Source organism: Carassius auratus, unplaced genomic scaffold (assembly GCF_003368295.1).
Source record: "Carassius auratus strain Wakin unplaced genomic scaffold, ASM336829v1 scaf_tig00026111, whole genome shotgun sequence".
In the NCBI taxonomy this organism is placed as follows: domain Eukaryota; kingdom Metazoa; phylum Chordata; class Actinopteri; order Cypriniformes; family Cyprinidae; genus Carassius; species Carassius auratus.
In genome coordinates this window covers 30613-55000 of record NW_020525489.1, presented here as the reverse complement: position 1 = coordinate 55000, position 24388 = coordinate 30613, and the positions used below count along the sequence as shown (strand labels likewise).

The following is a 24388-nucleotide window of genomic DNA, read 5'->3' as shown; positions in this document are numbered from 1 at the left end:
ATAAAAACGATCTTAATTGTTCATCTTGATATGAACAATAATCTGAGGTCAAATTATAAAAGTTAGCTTGTATTTAGCACTGACCTATTTCCTGTTCCCTTCTGCATAAATTGATGCTTTTATTTCTCTGTATCATCAAGCCTATGTGAGGTACAGATCAGAGTGATGATGTTGATGAGTCTTGCAGACCGTTTGCACTTCGTAGTAAATCGTGTTCGGAGAGCTGTGTTTATTTAGTGGCAGTAAAAAAAAAGAAGAACACCGAAATGTAAGTTGTTATTCATTCAAATTTTTCCTTTTCGAGCAGTTCTCAAATATCATTTAAATTTTGAAATCAGAGCTTCGGTGGTTGGTTAGGAAGATTTTCATTTGAATAATTAAATTTTATTTAAAAAAATCCATTATATAGTCATATCAGTAGACTTGATATACAGTGCATTTGGACTACTTTATAGAACTGTTTTCCTTTTTGGAGCTTGACAGATGAGATTAATGAAAGTTGTTAAATATATAGACACCCTGTAATACTGGAGACATTGTTACAGTAGTTTTTTCTTTGAGTTTCTGGCAACAACAGCTCCAAAGTTATTATAAACTGGCTATGAAGTTATTATTATTATTATTATTTTACCATGACAATAAAAAAGGGTGTTCATATTTTCAATTACTGTAGTTTGTGCTATTGATGGAGGAATGTTTTTTGCTAAGAAATAATGACTGAACATGACAGTGCTTTTGATTGATTAATGGACATACTGGAACATCAGCATGGCATTCAGGTAATTTACTGCAATTGGTTGAGCTGATGTCAATAGAAGCCACTTTGTGACAAGCTGTCAAAGCCCCCCTGAAATTAAATATACCATTTAACATGAGCAGATTAATGCAGTAATGCTTAAATGTGCTGTAGATATTTGGGTGAAGAAACCAGGAATGAATCTGTCTTGGTCTTGCAGAAATGTGAATTCACAAACATAAGTGCTGATATATTTTTAGATTACAGGGAAAGATGTCAGGGAGCTTGTCCAACTGGTTTCACCGTTAACTTTAACGTTCTTTTATTTCAACAACAATGTCCATTTTTTATCTTTTAACAATGGAGAGTATTTTGGGTTGTGTCATAATTTACATTACTTACCCTCAAGCTGTTCCAAATCTTTTTTTGATACACAAAAGAAGATATTTTCAGAAAAGTCATGCTGTTTTGAATTTTGGACACCATGGACAAAAGCATTTTTTCAAAATCAGCAGAATAAAGAAAGGTTTAGAATGGCACGAGGGTTATGAATGATGACTGAATTCGTTGATTCATTCTCTATAGACTACTATCTATGGAAGCCCATTTCCATGTTTTTTTTTTTTTTTTCATAAAAAAAATATGAATTGTGAAACAAACTGAGAATTGTGAAGGAAAAAGTCATAGTTTTGTGATAAAAATTCAGTTGCGAGTGTCAGAAAAAAAGTCAGAATTATGAGGTCGCAATTACAAAACTTGCAAGTGCAGAAAAAAATTGCGAAACGTTAACTCAGAATTAAAAAAAAAAAAAAAAAAAGTCAAAATTGTGAGAAAAGTCAGAATTCTGAGTTTATATTACGGTATTCTGAAAAAATAAATTATATAAACTCCGAACTGTGAAAAAAGTCGCAATTAACTTTTGTAATTTTTTATTTCATGTTGGAAACAAGCTTCCATAACTGTCCTTTTAAGAACAAGGCATATCAATAAAGACAAGCCTGTTATTTTTTTGTTGCAGTTTTGTAAACCAAGTAGTAAATCAAGTGTGTCATTAGTAATTCATCACAAATGTACACCTTAAGTTTGATCTGATTATACCTGAATGATGACAGACTACTTTAGATTGTGTTTATTAAGTCTTACACATTTATCGCTGCCCACCAGGATGACTAGATATCAGAGATCCTAATCCCTAACATTAGTCTGGATTTGCCTCACTACCGATCACTTTTCAGGTCTATGTCACCCACAGTAGTGCAGCACTACACCTCTGAGGAGGAGGTGGTTTGGATCTGGCTTGAGCTGGATGGTTGTGCATTGTGCAACTGGCACAGAGCTTTGCTGCGGGGGCTGGAAAACAGTATTTGAAAGAACAACACACTATGGACTCATAAATGCCTGACAATGGCAAACTATCAGGGAAAAAAAGTGTTAATCAGCAGTGAATGTTTCTATTGGAGAGCATCTTTGAGAGTTGTTCCTGCTGTGGTTTTCCACTGAATTCTGGATAATATCTAAACAGATGGCCCTTTTTCTAGGAACTCTTTAATTGCATTTCCTGGACAGACGTTTGGCATGTGACAACATGCCCTATGTACACAGAAAAAAAAGTAAAGAAAATGGTGTAGGAACAGCTGAGAACTGAGAATCTGACAAATTGCTAGTCAATTTCACAATTAATTACAAAGAAATGGCCTGTAGCACATTGAATAAAAAAATGACATTTTGAAGTATTAAGATTAAAGGAGTATGTTTTTCTGAAATATACTCCAATAATCGTTATTTTTTAACTTTTAAATATTATTTTTACACTGTAGAACCAAACCTGTGCAACTGCAAATTATTTTAAAATTCAGGGAAAAAAAATTTGATTTGTGAGCTATAAACTCACAATTCTGAGAAAAAGTATAATAATTGTGAGATATAAACTTACATTTGCAAGAAAAAAGTCAGAATTTTTAGATAAAAAGCATTTAGGTTTTTTTATTTATTCTCTGGCAGAAACACTTCGCAGGGAGTTTGATTGACAGGCGATCTGACCAATCATAATGCTGAATTAGCCATTTTGTCGGATAAACAAACCAGTAGGTGACTAGATTAACATCGGTGGATTTGAACTTTAAAAATTGTGTTTATTGACATTTCTGCGGTTGAAACGTTTTCACTGCGTGAGAACATGATGTGGTGTGAGAGTGATGTGGCTTTTGTCAGACGTAGCAACAGTAACTAAGGGGGGCAGGTCTTTGCGAAGGATCAGTTGCCAGATGTAAACTCAGAATTTTATTTTTATTTTTTTTAGAAAAACTACGATTTCTTTCCCTCTTACTTTTTTGTTTGTGTACAGTACAGTATTTTAGTGTCAATGCTTTTAATAGCCATACAAATTGAAACATTAGGGTTTAATCGCATACAGGTAACTCTGGATCTCCTGAGGCAAACATACAATTATGTTCTCTTCTTGTAATAAGGGCTCTACTGCACTCATGCTGGCATGTGATGATTCACAACTTTGGCATTTTTTCTGCCAAGTGGTCCAGAACAGATGTGAAAAATGCATTTTATTTTATTTTGACTACCATCACAATGTCATCTTTTTTCTAAATAGCTGTAGTACCGTCTTGAGGGTAGGTTAAATGGTAAATATAGCCATCCTAATTGGAAAATTGTACTGTCTGTGGTTGATGTGTGCTGAAACAACCCACATAACATCACTACTTTGTAACGATCCTCAAACTATGACCCAAACACGCACCCAGCATGACTGTCATTCATGTGTATTCATGAATATCTCATAATTTCTTAGTAGTTAGTAAAATCACATTTGAGCATTGGAAGTTAACATTCTATATATGCTTATTCCATATTTGTGCATAGCTTTTTAATCTAAAGTTTAGTAATCTAAATTTTTTAAGTCTCTTATTCTCACCAAGGCTGCATTTATATGACAAAAAATATGATAAAAACTGTAATATTATGAAATAGTTTTTCAATTTAAAATAACGATAATATATATTTAAAAAATCTAATTTATTCCTGTGATGCAAAGCTGAATTTTCAGCAGCCATTACTCCAGTCTTCAGTGTCTCATGATCCCACAGAAATTATTCTAATATGCTTATTTGATGCTCAAAAAACCACCTTTCTTGTGTGGAAGCTGTGATACGTTACCATTCAAAAGTTAAGATTGAAAAAAAACAAAGAGAGAGAGAGAGATTTTTTTCCCTGACATTGAATACTGGAGTAATGGCTATGAATAAATTACAATAATAAAAAAAAAAAACAACAGCAAAAATTAACATATAAAACCATTTTTACTCAAATAAAAGCAGTATTGGTGAGCATAAGAGACTTTTTTCAAAAACCAATTGCAACTCTTTTACCGCTGGTGTTTATAGTTAATACTCATTAGCCTAAATATAGTTTTACACAATACGTTAGTTCCTCACAATTCACAGTGCAAATGTTAAACCTCCTGTAGGTAAAATGATGGAGCAAAATTAAGTCAGGTAATCCTCCTAGATCTTTTCATAGCTTTAACCCGAGAACATTACTTGCTAATGCCAGCAGGACCTCTCAAAGGTCTATCTATTGAATTATAGGGGACAGAAATGGCAATGAAGAATTGAGGGTGTGTGAGATAGCGAGTTTCTGGATAATCTTTAGATACATGCTGACTTGTCGACAAGCCCCTGCTTGCTACCGTTCACCCGGTTTAGCAGCTTACACCCCCCTCCCTCTTGGAAGTTATATAAGATAGCTGTAAACAGTATGAGGGCAATCTTCTAATTCCAATTATCAGATCAAAAGTAAGGAACATTCTTTAAAGATCAAGTCACCAGAGAGTGGATAGTGCCATCAGGAACACACACAATAAATGAATGGCTACTGTACTGTTAAAGGAGATGACATTAATGTTGTGTTTACCCTCACTACTAACACCATGCCTGAATATTCATTCTACATGACTAAGTTGCAAGCCAGTTGGGTTCACTGATTGTCAATGCCTTTTTCCAAAACAGTTCGGAGTGCAGCATTTGTTTGCCAATGGACAAGCATTCAGTGCAATCATACTAGTCAATAAATCAGTGCAATATTACTTCTGTGTTGTTAGCTTTAGAAAGGTCTTGCTTGAGGTTTTGATTGCTGCTTCATTTCTTGGCATAAAGGCATTGGAATAACTTGAAGAACAATGAATATTTTCTTTTTGAATACTGTACTTAATAATGGCAGTATATACACATTTCAGTCAGACATGTCTGTTTGTACAGTGTTGTGTCGTTACTGGATTAAAGTCGGCCAAGATTCTGTTTTGAAGATTAGAGGGTCAGCAATACGCGCACACTTTATATGTTTACTGACAGATTCCCAAATAAGTTTAATACACAACAGACCAATTAGATGACAGATAAGGCACAGTTTTTTAATAGCTCTAGTATTTCTGTTCTGAATTAAGTCATTGATTGAGTGTTAAATACAAAAGGGTTTCATATTTTGTGATGTCATTTATCAAAATCAACACATATTTGTATTACTGCTGATATTGACCAAAACTCCAAATTACATACAGCAAACAAACAAACCAATAGATAAATATATTTTTTAAATGTATAATAGATAAAAAAGCCAAATTGAGCATATATATATATATATATATATATATATATATATATATATATATATATATATATATATATATATATATATATATATATATATAAATACAAATACAAAACTAATAAAGACAAAACCATGCAACAAAATTACTAAAACTTTCAAATGTAAAAATGTAATAAAAAACAAAATATTAATATTACACAAAATATTAATAAAACTATATATCACTTATATTAAAATAACCCTGGCGTTATTTTAAGTGTGCCATTTGATACAGGTCCATTGAATTGACGTTTGTGTTTATTGTTTTAATGTTTTTATTAATTGACTGCTTTTATTGTAGCCCTCTGAAATATTATTATTATTATTAAATCCATCATACAAGTTCAAATATGTCTGGCTGAAGCCTGCAAGTTGTTGAAAAGACAATTGCTGGTAGGAAAGTTTCTAGGTTGCCTTGGAGTCTTTTTAGTCTTGATGGTCTTGAGGTTTGGGGCAGGTGTCATGCTGCTGTCCTTGGTACTGAATGGTATTTAATGCTGACCAAAGTCAGGCAACATGTTAAAATATGAGACAGATTCCATTCACCTTATCTGACTAAGGATCAGACAGGTTAAAGAGTGCTCTCATGATAAGAGAAAAGTTTAAGTTTCCTTCATTGTCCAGAACATAAAATGGGTAGTTTTTCAAATCATGGCTACATCAAGTCAAAGACCAACTCTATATTTAACAGATACTTGGAATACTTTGTCTGTGACCTATTCACAGATGACAAAAGAAAGTCCTAGATGTGAGGGGAACAGGCTGAAACTAGGGTGCCGCTGTAGGGCTGACTAACAGGGCTGGGAGAGATGCAGTGTTTGGTGACAGTCCTCTGAGAGATTTAATTTGAACAGGCACGTGCACAGGTAGGGCTCAACCTGTGCAGAGCACATGCCCCTTTTGCCCTTACACTCCGAAGTGCCCTTTTTTTTGGTGTTTTTTTTTTTTTTTTTTTTAATGCTATTGGTCACCATTTACGTCTGTATGTCTGTTTTACAAATATTTAGCAAATGAAAGTTCTTAAAACGAGCTTGTGTAAATCTTATTCGATCCTCAAGCTGTCAGTAAGCTGATAACTCCGCCCCCTCTATATTCATTGAATCAACTGAAGTTCCACAGCAGCCGCACAGTAGACAACAGCTGAGCTGAACAGTTTTGCGAAGGGTAAATAAATATTTGTTGTTTGAATAAGTACTACTAAACACTATGTCTATAAAGGCTCATATTTTATTTATTGGATGTCTGTCTGACTGGCTGAGACATGTGGGACGTCGCCTGAGAGAGAGGGCTAGCATTTGCCATCTAGTCATAGCCAATACATAGCCAACACTTAAATAGCCTGTGCATACAGTAGCATTTCATCTTTTATAAAATGCGATTTTGGCCAAATGCATTTTACCACAGGAAAAACTGAGCGCTCCGTCTATATAGCTACAAAAACTAGTTTGTAACCTGTAGATGAAAATGTAATGTGATCCCGGCAGCGGCAGGCGCCGTCCCCGTTTTAATGACGGACAAAAAAAATAAATAACATTTGCACGCATTCGCTGGTCAAAAACTATATATTGATAACAACAACATACAATTTGTTTTTACCATCGGAAAATCATAACAGGTGCGCCCCCGCGCTGTTTCGTACTGGAACTTACACAAAGCAGTGAGTGATCCTCGTCACCTAGATAACATATATTTCTAAGAAATTTCTTCTTTGATTTATGATTGCTGATACACTTAATTTTTTAACATTTAGGATAATCATGTTATGGTATACTCTCCGTATACTCTCTGTATAAAAAGTAGTAAAACATGGTTTTACTACAGTAATGTAGTAGTAACTAAAAAAAAATACAGAAGATCACTGTGAAATCTTTATATTTTATCATGCAGAATATAATTCATGATTCATTCCAAGGCTTCGTTTATTTGATCCAAAATACAGCAAGAACAGTAATATAGTGTAATATTTTTACAATTTTAAATAACGGTTTTGTATTTGAATATATTTTAAAATGTAATTTATTTTTGTGATCAAAGCTGAATTTTCAGCATCATTACTCCAGTTAGTACTCTTCAGTGTCACGTGATCCTTCAGAAATGCTTTTCACTGCAACTGTACTTTTCACACTATTTTTATTTATTTTTTCATTGCTGGCTTATTTTAGGGAAAGTGTAGTGAATAAGAGACCTTCAAGAAACCAACATCCCTGGTCCACCACAGTATCAAATTTTTGCCAGGTAGGCGGAAACATGTTGGATATGTTATAGTAACTGTATGGCTATAGTTTCTTATAATCTGGAATTGAGTTGTACTGTAGTGTTGGACATGATTACTTAAATTATATTTAAAAAAAGTTAGTCAAAAATACTTGACTCGTTGCTCACCTTCCCCTCTTCTCAATGTCATTCATAATAATGTTAACCAAATAATACAAATTAGCTTATGAAACCAAACAGAATAGCTAAAAAAGAGAATATATATAATTGATATAAAAAAAGAGAGGGGGTGCCCTTTTTCAGTTTCAGCACATGCCCCTCAAAAGGTCTGTGCACGGCCCTGAATTTGAAATATAACAGAATGTGAAGGACAAAAAAAGTGAAAAGAAAGGGAAAATGAGATCGTATTTTGGGAACTTATGTCTTTCTTCTGTGAAATACAATAAAAGATCTTTTGAAAAATGTCTCAGTGTTTATTTAGTTACTTAGTCCATGCAATGAAAGTCAGATGGGCAGTGTCTCTGTATGTATGTACTGTACATGTGGAAGAATTGACAATAAAGCTGACTTGACTTGACTTGACTTGTTTTGGACAAACTAACATTCATTTTATGGACAAATAGATTTGAAATATTCCTCAAAATATCTTCTTTTGTGCTTTACATGAGAAAGTAAGTCATACAGGTTTGAAACAACATGAGGATGATTACGGTAAATCATTGGCTTCTCATGAACTGGCAGAGAACTGCTTGATCCCAATGTGTAGTTTTGTGGGTAATTCCAGAGCCCATGACATGGTGATAGTAAAACAATTAGGACGTGCGGAACATGTTTATTTCATTTAATTCTCTAGCAAAACACTTTCCCTAATAGACATGATGGAATACTTGTGATGGCATTGAGGTGGGAGAAAAAAAATGCAAATGTCAACAGGTGATTTTTCAGCAATGCTTGTTTCAGTTGTATGTTATTTGAACCATTCATGATAGAAAGCAACAAACCCAAGGCCTCCTTCAATCTTCATGCTTGTTGAACACATTGAGGCTCTATAGGGCTGCCAGCGTATGTCGGGTCACTGTGATGAACCATTCCACTTTGCATCACGCTGGAGAATGCAGCCCAACACAGTTTGACTGGGTCTTTCTGTTATGATGATATAATCCCTTATATAATCAGATATGGAGTATATGCCAGCTGGAGAAGTTTTCCTTTTCCTTTTTTTAATCTGTGATCCCACCCTGTTCACAAGGGGAAATAAAAGTCATTTACTCTCTCTCTCTCTCTCTCTCTCTCTTTTCCCCTCATTTGGTATCTGCCTTGTTTACATCTATCTTAATCTGCAGTCCTAATATCATGCTTTCCATGTGCTTGCTTAGTGCTTATTTTTGTCATCAGATTAATGGTAGGCTGGAGATTAAGGCGATTCCACAGAGGAGTCAGATGCCTAATGTATTTGCATATTATGGCACTTAAAATCATAAAGGGACAGAAACTGTCAACAGCCTGCATGACAAAACAGAAAATACAAATTCAGATTGATTGATTATGTTCCCATGCCACAGTTGGTGCAGCTTGAATTAATTCTCAATGAAAACAACTGGCTGTAAGTGCATCATCTTTGTCTGTTTTACTTTCCAGATAATTTTCTGTCATTTTTTCCTTGTATGAGTCAGGATTTGTATTCGGACAGTTTGTGTTTTTATGCATTACACAAATGAGGTCAGAGGTGCATAGGTCATGACCTCATCCATCCAGATGTTTCTGAGATATCATTTGAGATTTATTAGTATGGACATTAATTGGAAAGATGTGCAAGTGATTTAGACTTTATAGAGCTCAGTTTCATGCACAGGCAAACTTTGAGGTTTTTGCAATTTGATTCAAAGCCATTGGTTAGTTTTGAATAGTTTTTCCTGACAGAAAGATTATGTATAGCAAACTGAATTGCATAGCAAATGTGAGTGTTCTGATAATTGTGATATTGTCAATATACACTCACCTAAAGGATTATTAGGAACACCATACTAATACTGTGTTTGACCCCCTTTCGCCTTCAGAACTGCCTTAATTCTACGTGGCATTGATCCAACATGGTGCTGAAAGCATTCTTTAGAAATCTTGGTCAATATTGATAGGATAGCATCTTGCAGTTGATGGAGATTTGTGGGATGCACATCCAGGGCATGACGCTCCCGTTCCACCACATCCCAAAGATGCTCTATTGGGTTGAGATCTGGTGACTGTGGGGCTATTTTAGTACAGTGAACTCATTTCCGTGTTCAAGAAACCAATTTGAAATGATTTGAGCTTTGTGACATGGTGCATTATCCTGCTGGAAGTAGTCATAAGAGGATGGGTACATGGTGGTCATAAAGGATTGGACATGGTCAAAAACAATGCTCAGGTAGGCCATGGCATTTAAACGATGCTCAATTGGCACTAAGGGGCCTAAAGTGTGCCAAGAAAATATCCCCCACACATTACACCACCACCACCATGCTGTGACTGACAATATTACAATAAAATAGAAAAAATAAGTTAATGGGTCAAAAAATCAAAATCACTTATGGATAAAATGATAAAAATGCATTGTTTCAAATATCCTGATAAAAAGTTTCGTAAATATTTTAAGTTTTTAGCTGTTCGTAGCTTTTTTTCCCTTAAGTCCAGTGTTCCTTTATTGCTCTTCTGTCCTTCTCATGTCACTAACGCTCCAGTGGGCGGGGCCAAAGATATGATGATGTAGAAGTAGGCGTTGGTCTGATTCTGCAGAGGCAGGCTTTCGCCGCACTATGTGACAAAATCTGAAACGAGTAGTTTTCAGGTCTTGGTTTCAATAAAAGCTGTTTTTAGACTAACCATCTAGTTTTGAGCTCTGAAACTCACATGATGTTTTTATAGTACAATGACATATCATGGGAAATTTTTATCTCCCAATTCATGACCCTTTTAAGTCACTTGTTTGTATGGTAGGGCACAAAACTGTTAAAACACAAGTAAGACTTTGGAAAGTCTATAACAAAACTTAACAAGCTTGAGCTTTTACACATACATAAATTTAGCCAATGAATGTGCTGAAGTTGAGTGGCAATAAGTCATAAGTCAAACGAGCTCTGACAAAAGTATAGAGAATCAATTGTGTTTTGTTTCCCATTTAAAAGCTCAACATTTGGAAATTTGTTTAGTTGTGTGTCTGTTATAGTTTAAGTTGAAAATAGTTTCCATTGACCTTTAAAACGTCTACTAGAGGCTTGGATCTGTCTGCCTTTTTTATTAGTTGAGCAATTCATTTTGGAAGTTTCACATATGCCAATAACAGTATTTCGGCCTTAAAGGGGATTTTAAAAAGCAGAGTTTAAAACCTTTGCCTCAAGGTTGTAAACACACAAAAATACCCCATAAAAGTAGTGGAAAAAGTCCCGCACTAAGAGATAGTGCTCTTTTACATGCTGCTTTGGCCATGTAAAATATAGAAAGTGGCAGTGTGATGACCAATATATTTTTAACTGGTAAGCAATTTGTTGCAAACCCTCATGAAATATAGATGATACCTTTCAGGTTTACAGTAACTAAATGAGTTTGGTTGATCAGAATTGCTTTGTTCTCTAAAATCAAACAGATCATGAGACATATTGTCCTTTGATAAGAAGTACTGACGGAACAAATGAATGAGAAAAGTGTTGAAAGGTGCAGATGTGATGGATATGTTTTGTTTATCTCCAGAAAGTGACAAAGGACATATTTGATTATTGTGAAACTGCCTCCCGCCATAAGTATAATTATAAAAGTCTTCAGTTTGATGTGCAGTTAAAAACAATTTAGCAAAAACACCTTGTTCCAGGAAGAATATTTGCACACAAACAAAAAATGATGAAATCTGAAAAAAAAAAAATAAAAAAAAAAATAACATAAACTATCCAACGAATGTCAATTCAAAAATTAATTTTTATTTGATTTGACTTTGAACGTGAACTGCATTTTTTTAATGTTCATATTCATAAAATATCCGATAATAATCTCTGGTCTGCAAGGAGTAGTAATTTTCAGGCGATAACAAAAGTTTTCTAAGTGAGTTCAGTGTGCGTTTTATTTCAATGGTCCCACATACTATATACAGTATCTTATGTTTATACTAAACACAGATGGTTCATGGACATGCAAGTTAATAACAGTTCAACAACCTCTATTTTAGTATATCTTTCATCATAAATATCTATTATCTCACTTTTCCTCTCTTGTCTCTCACTGACAGATCTAAGGAGTTCAGAAGCCATTTGGGACAATGAGGAACTCTGGTGCCGTGCTGATTTTGACCTTTATTGCCAAATTAATATTGCAAGCAGCAGGTAAGCAGTATTAGGAGTTCTGTTAGATTGCTTTTGAACCTAGAGTAACCATACACTGCTGTTTAACATTTTGGGGTCAGTAAGGTTTTTTTTAAGACATGAATGCTTTATTCAGCATTTAATTGACACAAAATGACAGTGAAGACATTTATGATACAGCACAAAAAAAGCTATATTTCATGTAAATACTTTGGAATTTTATATTCAAAGAATATATCACAGTTTTCACAGAAACATTAAGCAGCAACTGTTTATAACATTGATAAGAAATGTTTCTTGAACAGCAAATCAACATATTAGAATGATTTCTGAAGGATCGTGTGACCGAAATTTCACAGGAATAAATTACATTTTAACATATATCAAAACACTATTTTACAATATTACTGTTCTTGGTAAGCATAAAATATTTATTTCAAAAACATTTGAAAATCTTACCGACCCTCTCAAACTTTTGTTTAGTTCAATGTTTTATATTTTTAATATTAAAATATTTTAAGATATTTAAGTAAAATGTTGGCTCAAATTCTCACGCTGTGATCCTTGTTGATATATACTGTGGTACTGAATGATTACCATATTTAAATACCATGTTATTTACATGTACTTAAAAAGAATACCATGGTTGTTTTTTTAAGTATATTCGATGAACAGTGTATCATAAGTCATATCGGTGCAACACAAAGCCAGAAATTTGTGTAAATCCTAAATTTTATTAATAAATTGAATGTGAAACTTTACATATGATAGCCTTATGTTTGTTTCAGACAGAAAAAAATAACAATTTTACAAAATGTTAATGTAATGTGATGTTGAATTCAACTAATGTACTCTCAATGGGCACAATATATCCCCAGGTGTCAGTCCGCCAGGCAAACCCAGACTCACAAGCTGTCGCTCTCCAGAGAAGGAGACCTTCACATGCTGGTGGGAACCTGGAGGTGATGGAGGTCTGCCAACCACCTACGCCCTCTACTACCATCTAGAAAAGTCAGTCTCTTCCACTTTTTCTCTTCCTAGAGCCAAGAAAGCATTTCTTTATTATCTTGAGACTCAGTCTACAATAGTATATGATATTTACTCTTCTCTTTGTCTCTTTGTCTCTTTCCTCCAGTAATGAATGGTTTACAAAATATTCTTTCTTTCTGCTATGTGTTTATTTCTTTCTGTTTCTGAGCACATATGTCAAATAATCTGAAAGACATACAGTACACACCTCCAGCAAACACACATATGCCCAAACACTCATCAAATATAAACTCCTTTAGGTTTTCACCAGAGCAGATCCTTGTTAGTGCCATGAAGTGTTATGCCAACATTACGGCTTTGAGATTCAGCAAGTACTGTACACAAACCCAATAACGTGTAATACTGCACCAAATGGAGTTCATAGAATTCATTTTAATACAGTTGAATGTGCTGAATATTTCAAGGCTACAATATGTTTTTTAAGAGCCAATTGTCTTTCCTGCATTGCCAAATATTGACTGAATTAGACAGCATTTTCAACATCGTAATGAAATATCAATATTAATATTAATAATGTAACTTGTAAGGAGTACACTAGTACTGTATAAACAATACTGTTTGAAGATTTGTTTTAAAGATGTTTCTTATGTTCACCAAATCTGCATTCATTTAATCAAAAATACAGTAAAAATATGTTTAATGTAATGTAATTTACTCTTGTGAAGGAAAGCTGAATTTTCAGCATCATTACTCCAGCCTTTAGTGTCACATGATCCTTCAGAAATCATTCCAACATACACATGGTTTGGTGCACACACACACAAAATAAAAATAAAAATATTGCTGCTTAACATTTTCATAGAAACCATGATAATGTTTCAGGATTCTTTGATTAGTTTACATTTTTTTTTATTTGAAATAGATTTTTTTTTTTGAACAGAAGTATTAATTTCTTCAAAACCATTCTGTATGGTAGTATAGATTAGCATCAAACCTAATAGACATGACTAAAATGTCACAAAGCTCCTGTTTTCTTTTCAACCCAAACTTAATAAATATATACTGAGCAAAATTAGTTACTATTTTTATGATATCAACATGAGTATTGAGTATTATTGTTGGCATGCTCATCACCAATCTATTGTTTATCTGTTTAGAAGTGCACGTTTTTCACTTTGGAATAAACTGTCACAGTGTTCAGACACAAACTAGCTGTAGAAATGTTCGTATTTTTATTTTAGAAGTGTAAATGTGTCTGTTGATACCTCACATATGCAGCTCAGAAACGGTCTACGAGTGCCCAGATTACAGAACCGCGGGCGAGAACTCGTGTTACTTCAACAAAAACGACACATCGCTTTGGGTCAACTACAACATCACTGTGGTGGCCAGCAACGCCCTGGGGAAGAACATTTCAGACCCCGTGGAGGTGGATGTGGTCTATATAGGTATGAAACTCATTTGACTTCAACTCATTTGAATGTACTATTTGTGCTGTACCACCCACTCTCTTTATTTATGATCTCTGTTTATTTCTCTTATTCCGTCCCACTCACATTATACTCTTTCCTTCATGATGTTTGTAATTTTGTGAGTTAGTAGATAACAGACGGTACAGAACACTGTTGTAGATTATATTGCAGTTGAGTCATCAATAAAAGGAAAGTGATTACTGTCTGTCTGGGATCATCGTTGCCAAAGAGTGTTATTTTATCCTTTGGCTTTGGGTCATAAAATATTGCACACCATTTTTTGTCGGTCACATGTTCTCTACTGTGTTATGCCATAAGGCGAATTTTTTACCAATCTGAAAATGTAGATTCTCGTTGTTTACTTTTAGTTGTAATTTTCGTTTTATCGCGCACGGTTTGCCATGTCAAGTTCCTTTGATCTGACGTTTGGTTCGTTCAGTGCAATTCAGTCTTATCATTAACTATAACCAAAATTGAACTTTAACTAATGTTTTTATTTATGCTGAAGGGGCCAAACATTCATTCACAATACGTAGCACACTTTTCTGTTCCTTCTTTCTTCCTTCTTCAGCAAGTTTGCATGCAAAGGTCCCTGGAAACTGGAAAAGACTAGTTTTTAGACCAAAAAAGAAAGTTATGTAATTTACTTACACTCACACGGTTCCAAACATGCATGAGTTTTTTTTTTAAATGGTATGTTTTATAATAAAAAAAACTCTCAAAGCAACTCTTTTCTGTTTTTTCTTTTATTATTATTTATTTATGTTTTTATTAAGGGCACATTAAATTGATCAAAAGTGACAGTAAACACCTATATGCTGTTACAAAAGATTTATATTTCAAATAAATGCTGTTCTTCTGAACTTTATGTTCAGCAAAAAAAAAAAAAAAATGTGACACTGAAAACATGGAGTACTGATGGTGAAAATTAAATTACATTTTTTAAATATATTAGAAACAAGCCATTTTAATTGTAATGAAAAAACTGTTATGTTTTAATGTATTTTTATCAAATATATGCATCCTAAACCTCTTCCCAAAAAATACTTTACTGCCCCCGAACTTGGTAGTGTTGTGTATGCGTCACATTTCAGGCTTCTTTAAACGATCAAAATCAAATGTACAGATAAAATATGAATCGTGTTAAAGTGAGTGAACACACCAGGAAGGTTTAATTGTTGTATATTTTGCTTCTGTCCTCTCCTTTTCACCCACAGTTCAACCAAACACCCCAGAGAACGTGAAAGCAGTTGTGGTCCATGATGAACAGGGTCCGTTCGTGAGAGTGTCCTGGGAGAAACCCCGAACGGCAGACACTCGCTCAGGGTGGATCACGCTAATTTACCAGATACGAGTCAAACAAGAAAAAGATGAAAAATGGGAGGTGGGTTTAAAAAAAAAAAAAAAAGAACATTTTTAATTATCAGTTACATTTGTAGCAATTTAACTAGATTCACCCGACTATCCAGAATAAAGTTGATCATCTTTACAACAAAGTACTTCACATGCTTGTTTTCTTGGTATTATGGATTAGTATTGCCAACCAACTTGTTGAATTCGAGCCAACAAGTTAGAAAGGGTCAACAGTAGCTGTTGTTTTTTTGTGACTTTATTCAAGATCTTAAATGAATGGAACGCTGCGAGCAAGTGGACATGCAGCCAGTGAGCCGACGTGAAGCAGTTTAATCATTGACTGTCCCAGTCTGGGTTTATGTCTTCATTAGTCCACAGGAACGTGAGGGAGGCTAGATGTGCAGAACAACAGGGACTAGATCAAACCAGATTTACCACCCCAAAGGCTGTGCTTCAGTTTCACAGAGGCATGACCAATAATGACTGCCTAGTGACAGAGTAACCTGAGAGCAATAATATTGGCTCAGACAACATATTTAAAAGATGGTTATTGCTGATGATGTAACTGTTTAAGTGCCAACTGGATCAGTAAAAAAAATTCAGATCAACTCTACATTGATCATGTGAAATATGTAGACAACATATTTTTGCGATGCAACAAGTATAGTATTTGATATTTGTATTTTTTTTCATTTATTTTAAATACCTTTTAAAAAACATTATTAAAATTAATAAAAATAACAAAGTAACAAGTTATCTCTAAATTTGTATATATATAAAATTTCATATATTTTCCTATTGATTAATGATACTTATAAAAACTGTTGCAGTGGTAGCCTATGCTGTCTTAAAGTATAGTTATAAATATATTTAAAAAAATGTATAAATTGCATATAGATAGATAGATATAAATTTGTATCATTATAAAATTTCATATATTTTCATATTGATTAAATGGTTAGGTCACCCCAAAATTAAAATCTGTCCATCTTCTACTCACCCTCGAAGCATCCTAGGTGTATGTGACTTCCTTCTTTCAGAATAATCCGTTATTCACCCCCTGGAACCGTGCGAGGGACATTTTATTACAGATGCGTGCTCTTTATTTTACGTCTTCTGAAGTGTTGACAACAAACACCCGCTTACCCCCATTGAAAGGCTTGGATGTGCAAGGACAGTTTTTTTTTTATAGAACTCTGATTGAATTATTCTGAAAGAAGAAAGTCACATGCACATAGGATGTTTCGAGGGTGAGTAGAAGATGGACACATTTTCATTCTTGGATGAACCCTTTATGAGACTAATAAAAAGTGGTGCAGTGGTAGCTTACGCTCTCTTTATTTCTATGTAGGAATATGATGCTGGTATGCAGAAGTACTACAATGTGTTCAGTCTTCACCCTGATAAAGAATGCATGGTGCAGGTGAGATGTAAACCTGATCATGGGTTCTGGAGTGAGTGGACCCAAACCACCTACGTCAAAATGCCCAACTGTAAGTCTTCCTTTTTATTCATTAGTTGGTTATTATAAATATTGTTTAATGATATTTGTAATAATATTTTCTAAATGCTGTAGCTTGAAAAAAAAATATATTTGTTTTATATTTATATAATGGGTTTAATATAGTAAAAACATTTATTATATTTAATTTGTATTTGTATTCAATTTTCAATTTATATACATAATTGGATTATCATTAAATTAAATTCTCAGCACAAAAGTATGAGTTTGTTATGGTTTTCTGGTTCAACAAAAATTTGCAAACCCAAATTTTCAAATGTCAGACTTTTGAACTTTATATAAATATTTATAAGTGATCCGAAAAATGGTCACATCTTAAAATAAGTGTTCTATTTAAGTTTAGACACGCAAAATATTCCTAGCCCAGTAGGTTGAGGCATGCGTGAAGCCCATTAAAATATCATCCAGCACCCCCAGAGAGCTGTTTTAGGAACACACACTTTGTCTCCATGGTCTAAGCCTGCGGACAAATCTGCTACATACAACTGTATCTAGCAGCGCAGACAATACTGGGGGGAATACCAACAGGCCATCAGTTTCTCCAGGGAGTTATGAACTCATCTTAACCCGGCTAGCACAACCTCAGCCATGTGTTTTTTGAGCCTCAGCTCTGGCTCGGCCTCAGTTGCCCGGGAGCTTCCATGGAAAGTCAGGCCCGGTGGGAGTCGCACCTGATGGCAGCGAGCATGAAATAGAGCAAAATGAGAGATCAGCCGCTTCACAGCTCACAGCATTTTCAAAAACCACGCTTTGTTCTTGCTTGTTAATTTTGGGGGGGTTGACAGTTTTAACCAAAGTTTATCCTGTTATCCTTTCTCATTTTGTGAGTACTGTTGGCGCCACAATTTATTATGTCATAAGTGGAAAAACTAATTGCGGTAGAGATGTACTCTATTCATCACCATTTCATGATTTTGTGTTTGTGATATTATATAGATATACCCAGAGAGCGTTCACTGTGGATCCTGATCACGATATTCTCGATCTTCATCGTGCTCATCCTCACCTGGACGCTAAACGTTAAACGAAACAGGTACGTATTTAAGGCTGAAACATTTTCATGTCCCATATTTTTTAAATTAAATATTAACTTATGAAATCTTAAAAAAAAAAAAAATCCCTTTTTTAAATCTATTTTCCTTATTTAATTGTTTTTTTTATTTTATGTTTTATTTTTCCTATATATTTTATTTTGCTGATTGATATCTGATTAGTTTCGCATTCTCCACTAATATTGGCTCTCTTGGTAAATATGAGCAAAGGTGGTCAGAGACCATTCCTTCATACAGAATCTCTCCAGAGCCTTCAGATTCCCAGCTCCATATTGGTGCTTTTTCTCTTCAGTTCACTGCACTTATTTTCTATAGGGTTCAGCTCAGGGAACTGGGACGGTCATGGCAGAAGCTTCATTTTGTGCTCAGTGACACATTTTTGTGTTGATTCTTTGAGTTGTATCTGATCCAGATATCCAGGACCTCAGGCTGAAAACATTAAAGATCCAGCAGTATATTCAACCGTGAGCAAAGGATTCTTTTATCCTTGTTTGCACCAAACCCATCTTATGTGTTTGCTGGCAAAAAGCTCTTTTTTAGTTTCATCTGACCATAGAAGCAAGTCCCATTTGAAGTTGCCATTGTGTCTGACAACTAAACATGCTGGAGTTTGTTTTGGATGAGCGAGGAGGATTTTTCTTGAAATCCTCCTGAATAATATGTGGTGATGTAGGTTGTTTAATATATTTGTAGGCTTTCTGACCCCAAGACTCAACTAATTTTTGGAGTCTTTGGCAATTAAAAACTGAGGAGCCTCAATGTACATTAGATCGATATAGACACGCATCCTCTTCCAGGAAGCTTTAAACATCTTTAGTCGATTGGTTATTGCCCTGATGGTGGAAATGGGGATTTTCAAAGCTTTAGCTCTTATCGTACAGCCATTTTTTAATTTTTGAAGCTCAGCAATCTTGTTCTACACATCAGAGCTATATTGTTTGTATTTACCCCTTATGAAGGCCGATTAAGGGAATTTGGCCTTTGTGTTCCTCATATTTATAATCCTGTGGAACAGGCAGCTGGAGAACTTCATGCTTCTAGTCACCCTTGTGTGCTTAAAAAATGTATGAGTGCTTTAGAGAGATTTTACTAGAATTATTAGTACAAGGCCAATAATTGTGGCCAACATGAATGCATACAACACAAGTTTAATTGTTTTACTTCAATGAAAGGTTAGAATTTTGTGTATGAAAGATCAGTATAATAGACGATGCAGATTTATTTTCACAGCCACCTTTGCTCATATTTACCAAGGGTGCCAATATTGGTGGAAGGCATTGTATGACGTCTTATGCAATTACTCGCAAATGTAAAATTCACGCGTCTTAGTTTGATCGGAATCAAATTGGCTTGGACCAGTTATAAATTGTTCTTGCTGACAAATATCATTATTTAGGATTAAATTGCCATTAGAGGATTGATCCAGATCTTGCACTACCTCACTTTACGCTCAAATGTAGTTTTTAGGCCAGTTTCTCTCAGCACAGATTTTAAATAGACAAAGATAGACTAATTGCATTGTCAAAAAATGTGAGGCATTCTCAACAGTACAAGGACGAATAGGATCTAAAATTAATCTTTTAATCCTGTCGGGACACATGGAAGCTTTTGTTCCGTATTCTACAGTAGATAAGTCTCTTTTCAGTATCCATAGTGCTTATATTATGATCATGCAGGAAAACATTTGTTGATAGACACTGATCTTAACTGTGCATTGAACTAGAAAATAATACCAAATTAAATAAAACAAGTACATTTTATGTACTTAAAATGTATAAAGCGTTTATACCTTTGAAAAATGCTTTTGAATATTTCAGTATCAACTTTTTGAATCTTATTATGGTTTTTATATTTGTTTTCAGCATGAAGCTTTGTTTGCTGCCTCCTGTTCCTGGACCAAAAATCAAAGGATTCGACAAACAATTGCTCAAGGTAATAGAAAGATCGCTCATGAATCTCGAAAAAGGCTTGTGTCTAAATTAAATGTAAAACATGTAATTGTGACATTTTGGTGTTTTTTTATCAGCATGGTAAATGGGATCTTAGCATTTGTTTGTTTTTTGTACCTTCCAACAGCTGATGGCATGTATGTTTGAATGCTATTAAAGGTGCAATAGGAGATCTTGGAAAATGCTAACATTAGCCTGATAGCACTGAAAGCGAACATCCCACCCTCCCTGCAATCTCGATTTTTAATTGCATTTTTGAGGCAGTTTTCTCACTTGCTTTTTTTTTACAGAGTGGAAAGACAGAGGACATTTTCAATACTCTGGTGATCCAAGGTTTCCCTCCAACCACCGATTACGAAAACTTACTGGTGGAGTACCTTGAGGTGTATGACAATGAGGAGCAAGAGCTGGTACTGGAAGGTAAAGAGCTATCAGAGGACTTCATGAAGTCCAAAAGCTCGTCGGACAACGACTCGGGCCGGGGAAGCTGCGACAGTCGCACTCTGCTTTTGGAGAAATGCATGGATGGACGGGAAGGAAGTGGAAGTGATCAACATCAGTACAGCCAGCATGGAGAAACGAGCTGGGCTTCTACTGAAAGCAGTGAAAGCCAGGGTGCTGAACCGGGTTCTCCAGAGTCCACCGATGGACGTGCCAAGACCTGGCCTGTTGTGTTTCCGCAACCTCACCACCATTACCCAGTGGGAGCTGTGAAACCGGCCTACCACAGCGTCCCAGAGATCCTCAACCAGTTGTCGCCACATGCAACGCCAAGCAATTATCACCAGCTACACCATCAGGACATCCCGCAACAGGAACTCCGGTTCAGTAAATCAGCCTGCCGACATTCTCAAAGCTACAACCAGTTTAACCTGGACGGCATTGACACTCCTGCTCCTGGTGTGCCTCCGTTACCTTCTTTGGAATATGTGGAGGTTCAAAGGGTCAACCCTGAGAATATGCTACTGCTTAGGCCGCTTTCGGACCCAAACCGTGAACCTGAGAGGTCAGATTGCACCGGGGAGGACTACAGCAAAGTCAAAGTAGTGACATCACACAATATTCTGCTTCTGCAGAGGGATACATCCCATCAGTGCGTGGACGATTACAGCCAGGCTGATCAGTGCACAACCCAGCAGCCACCTCACCCCTGCAAACCTGCTGTCCACCAATGGAACAGTGTGATGCCACAGGAAGGCATGAGGGTGATGGGAAACGGTTATGTAGATTCAACAGTCTTAATGCCTTCCTTCTAGCACCTAGTGGTCCAATGCATGAATGCAGCTAAAACAAACAAGCTGGAACAAGCCCACCACAAAACCACTAAATTGTCAACAGCTCATGCCAAGCCCTCTCAGATCTTGCTACAGTGTTTTTTTTTTTCCAGTGGATTTATATCTATAAAAATATTCCCTTTTTATTAGATTGTATTAGATGTAAGGGTCTTGTTTCAGAGCTGAAGTCTGAACTTTTATGTAAGCACTGTAAAGAGGCTGGATTATTGAAAATAAAGAAGAACCTTTAACATCCATGGAACCTTTCCATTACATCTTTATAGTGGAAAAAAAAATCTTTATATATTTTAAATGTCCTTTTTTTAAGAACTATCACTGCAATGCTCTTTGGGGAACCTAAAAATATTTCTTCCATGGTGCTGCTGTGAAAAACACTCTTTTGGAATCTTTATTTTTAAGAGTTTGAGAAGTCATCGATTTTGTTTCTTTGACAGATTATTTACTTTGATGAGATGACACTTATAAACGCCAAAAAAATCAATTTTTACACTTAAAAGAGCTCTTTTAAATCAAGTCTTTAAAGTTAACATAAAACTGACATAGATCCCGTTTTCTTTAATACACTTTTCTGAAAAAAGTGATACAATCTTTTGCCTGTGATACAATTTTGCCTTTTGGCTGTATGTGAGTCAATAGCCAAACAGCCATTTGGGCATTTTGTTTTCATTGGAAATTTCATGGAAAGGCAACTTTTCATGATCTAGCAATTGCCACTGGAATTCTACTACTGTATATTTTAATGCTGTTTTACTGAGAGATGCGTGGTATTTTGGAAGTCAAATGGGATAATAATGCCATTTCATGTTAACTTTTAATGATTTGTCTAATTTAGAGATTCATGGGAATTTAAAACTTAGCACTTAGTATAGTTGCCCTCATCAATCCACAATGTATTATGTTATTGTATGTATTTTGCATCATGGCACCGTTACATGTTCAAAGCCACTATGCTATAATGTACATGGACAATTTTTTTATTAACTAATCTTGAGTGTTATCAAAGCGTTCACCCAATACAAAACTTTTCCTTGATACAGTACATGTCACTTCACATTTAAATTAATTACAAATATATTGGAAATTACTAAAACATCCATCTGCATGTTACATAAACACAAGCATTATTTGCAGTTAGAGTCGGTTTACAGTGTTTTTTAGTGAAACAAATTGCATTCCATTCATGTTACAATCTCAGCCATATCATTCAAAATATCTTTGCTTATCAATAATACACAAATGCAAGAATAAATAAATGAAAAGGTATTTGAACTGATTGTAAACTCTTATAAATTTACAAAATTTGCCTTTGATATTTAAAACTCTCAGGTGGTGGAAGACTTGCTTAAACACTCCTGCTGAATGTATGTATTATAAATGTTATTGGCACTGATTTTAAAAACGAAAGCACAACCGGTGTAAAATGAAAGCTGTATACTAGCAGCATTAAAATATTTTTTCAAAATATGTCACAGTGAGAATTTGTGTGTTTCTGTGAATGTTAACCCCTCGAGAATCTATTTTTCCATGTCTGTATATCTTTAAATCATAAGTAGCCATTGATTCAGCACTGCACATTAGTTCTGATATTAAAAAGGAAATTGTAAAAATATTTGTAAAATGTTAGAGATCGGAATACCTGCATTCAATCCAACCAAACAGTTATGTTGTTAATGTACAAATCACTAACCATTAAACCAGTTACAAAGAAAAATTTTAGCCTTTGCAAGTGCAAGAGTCAACCTCCACATGTTGCCTTATTTTATGCATGAATCCCTGAAAGCAGACTGAAGAGTATTTTTGGAAAGGGTCATTTACTAAATATGTATTTATGCCTAAAGTTATATTACATATACGTGTTCATATAAAATATTTACTCAAAAGTTATATATAATATGTAGAAATGCATTTATATGCCTAAGCCATAAATAAGTCATCCCATCCAGTTTTGCTGATTTGTGAGTAGCGTTACATTTTATTATATCTTTATTGTTTACCAGTCATACATAAAACATAAAAATAAATCTGCATGTAAAAGCATAATCTCTTTTAATAACAGATTTCTAACTCAGGCAATGGCAAATCAATAAAACGCATGTTTTTAACAGTATCAAACCTAATGTGGGGCAACAGTGCAAAATAATATTTCAGTCTTTTTATTTAAAGAAAATGCATATGCAGAAATCTCCAGGAGGATGATTATATTCTCATTTAGGGATTAACTGAAATCATGTTTCGATTTCATTCTACCAAACCCAAAACCATTTCTTTACTAAAAGAACTATTTAAATTAAAATGTGTTATACAGTAATATATACAGTCTTGTTGAAATGCTATTTTCTTTACTGTCAAGACACTGGAGTTGCTGAAATTAAATTTCTGTTAACTTTGAGAAATACATCATGTGTAATACATACTTCTTGTGTTCTGCTATTCCATAACAAACATTATTTGTGAATTCACATAGCAAAACCATTAAAACATATGCTCAAATTGCTTAAAATGTGTTGGGAGTGTTTATTTTGAGAATGGTTTTTTATTCTGCTGTAAAACATTTAACCAAAAACGTGATATTATGTCTTAATATTGATTTTTTTTAGCTAATTTGTTACACAAAAAATATTGTATAGCCTACTGTATCACCAATGGAAGCTCAAAGGTGTTTAGGAGTATTAGGTATTGTCAAGAGGAAAATAAGAAACAGGAGACCAAAAAATGCAGATGAGCTTAAGGCCACTGTCAAAGAAACCTAGTCTTCCATACCACCTCAGCAGTGACACTAACTGATAACCTCCATGCCACGCTGAATTGAGGCAGTGATTAAAGC

General features: G+C 34.7%; 1 protein-coding gene across 1 annotated transcript in view; it reads left to right on the top strand.

Annotated features, from left to right (window-relative positions):
* The window catches only part of LOC113078619 (prolactin receptor-like), a 25195-nt gene extending 1478 nt beyond the window's left edge, over window positions 1–23717 (top strand). Inside the window, exons 2-9 of the mRNA XM_026250942.1 lie at window positions 11859–11952; window positions 12810–12942; window positions 14200–14369; window positions 15611–15777; window positions 17098–17239; window positions 18205–18301; window positions 20183–20252; window positions 20560–23717. Coding sequence (XP_026106727.1) covers window positions 11889–11952; window positions 12810–12942; window positions 14200–14369; window positions 15611–15777; window positions 17098–17239; window positions 18205–18301; window positions 20183–20252; window positions 20560–21525 — 1809 coding nt within the window. The 5' untranslated portion in view covers window positions 11859–11888 and the 3' untranslated portion in view covers window positions 21526–23717. The remainder of the gene's footprint in view (window positions 1–11858; window positions 11953–12809; window positions 12943–14199; window positions 14370–15610; window positions 15778–17097; window positions 17240–18204; window positions 18302–20182; window positions 20253–20559) is intronic.
* The last annotated feature ends 671 nt before the right edge of the window (window positions 23718–24388 follow it).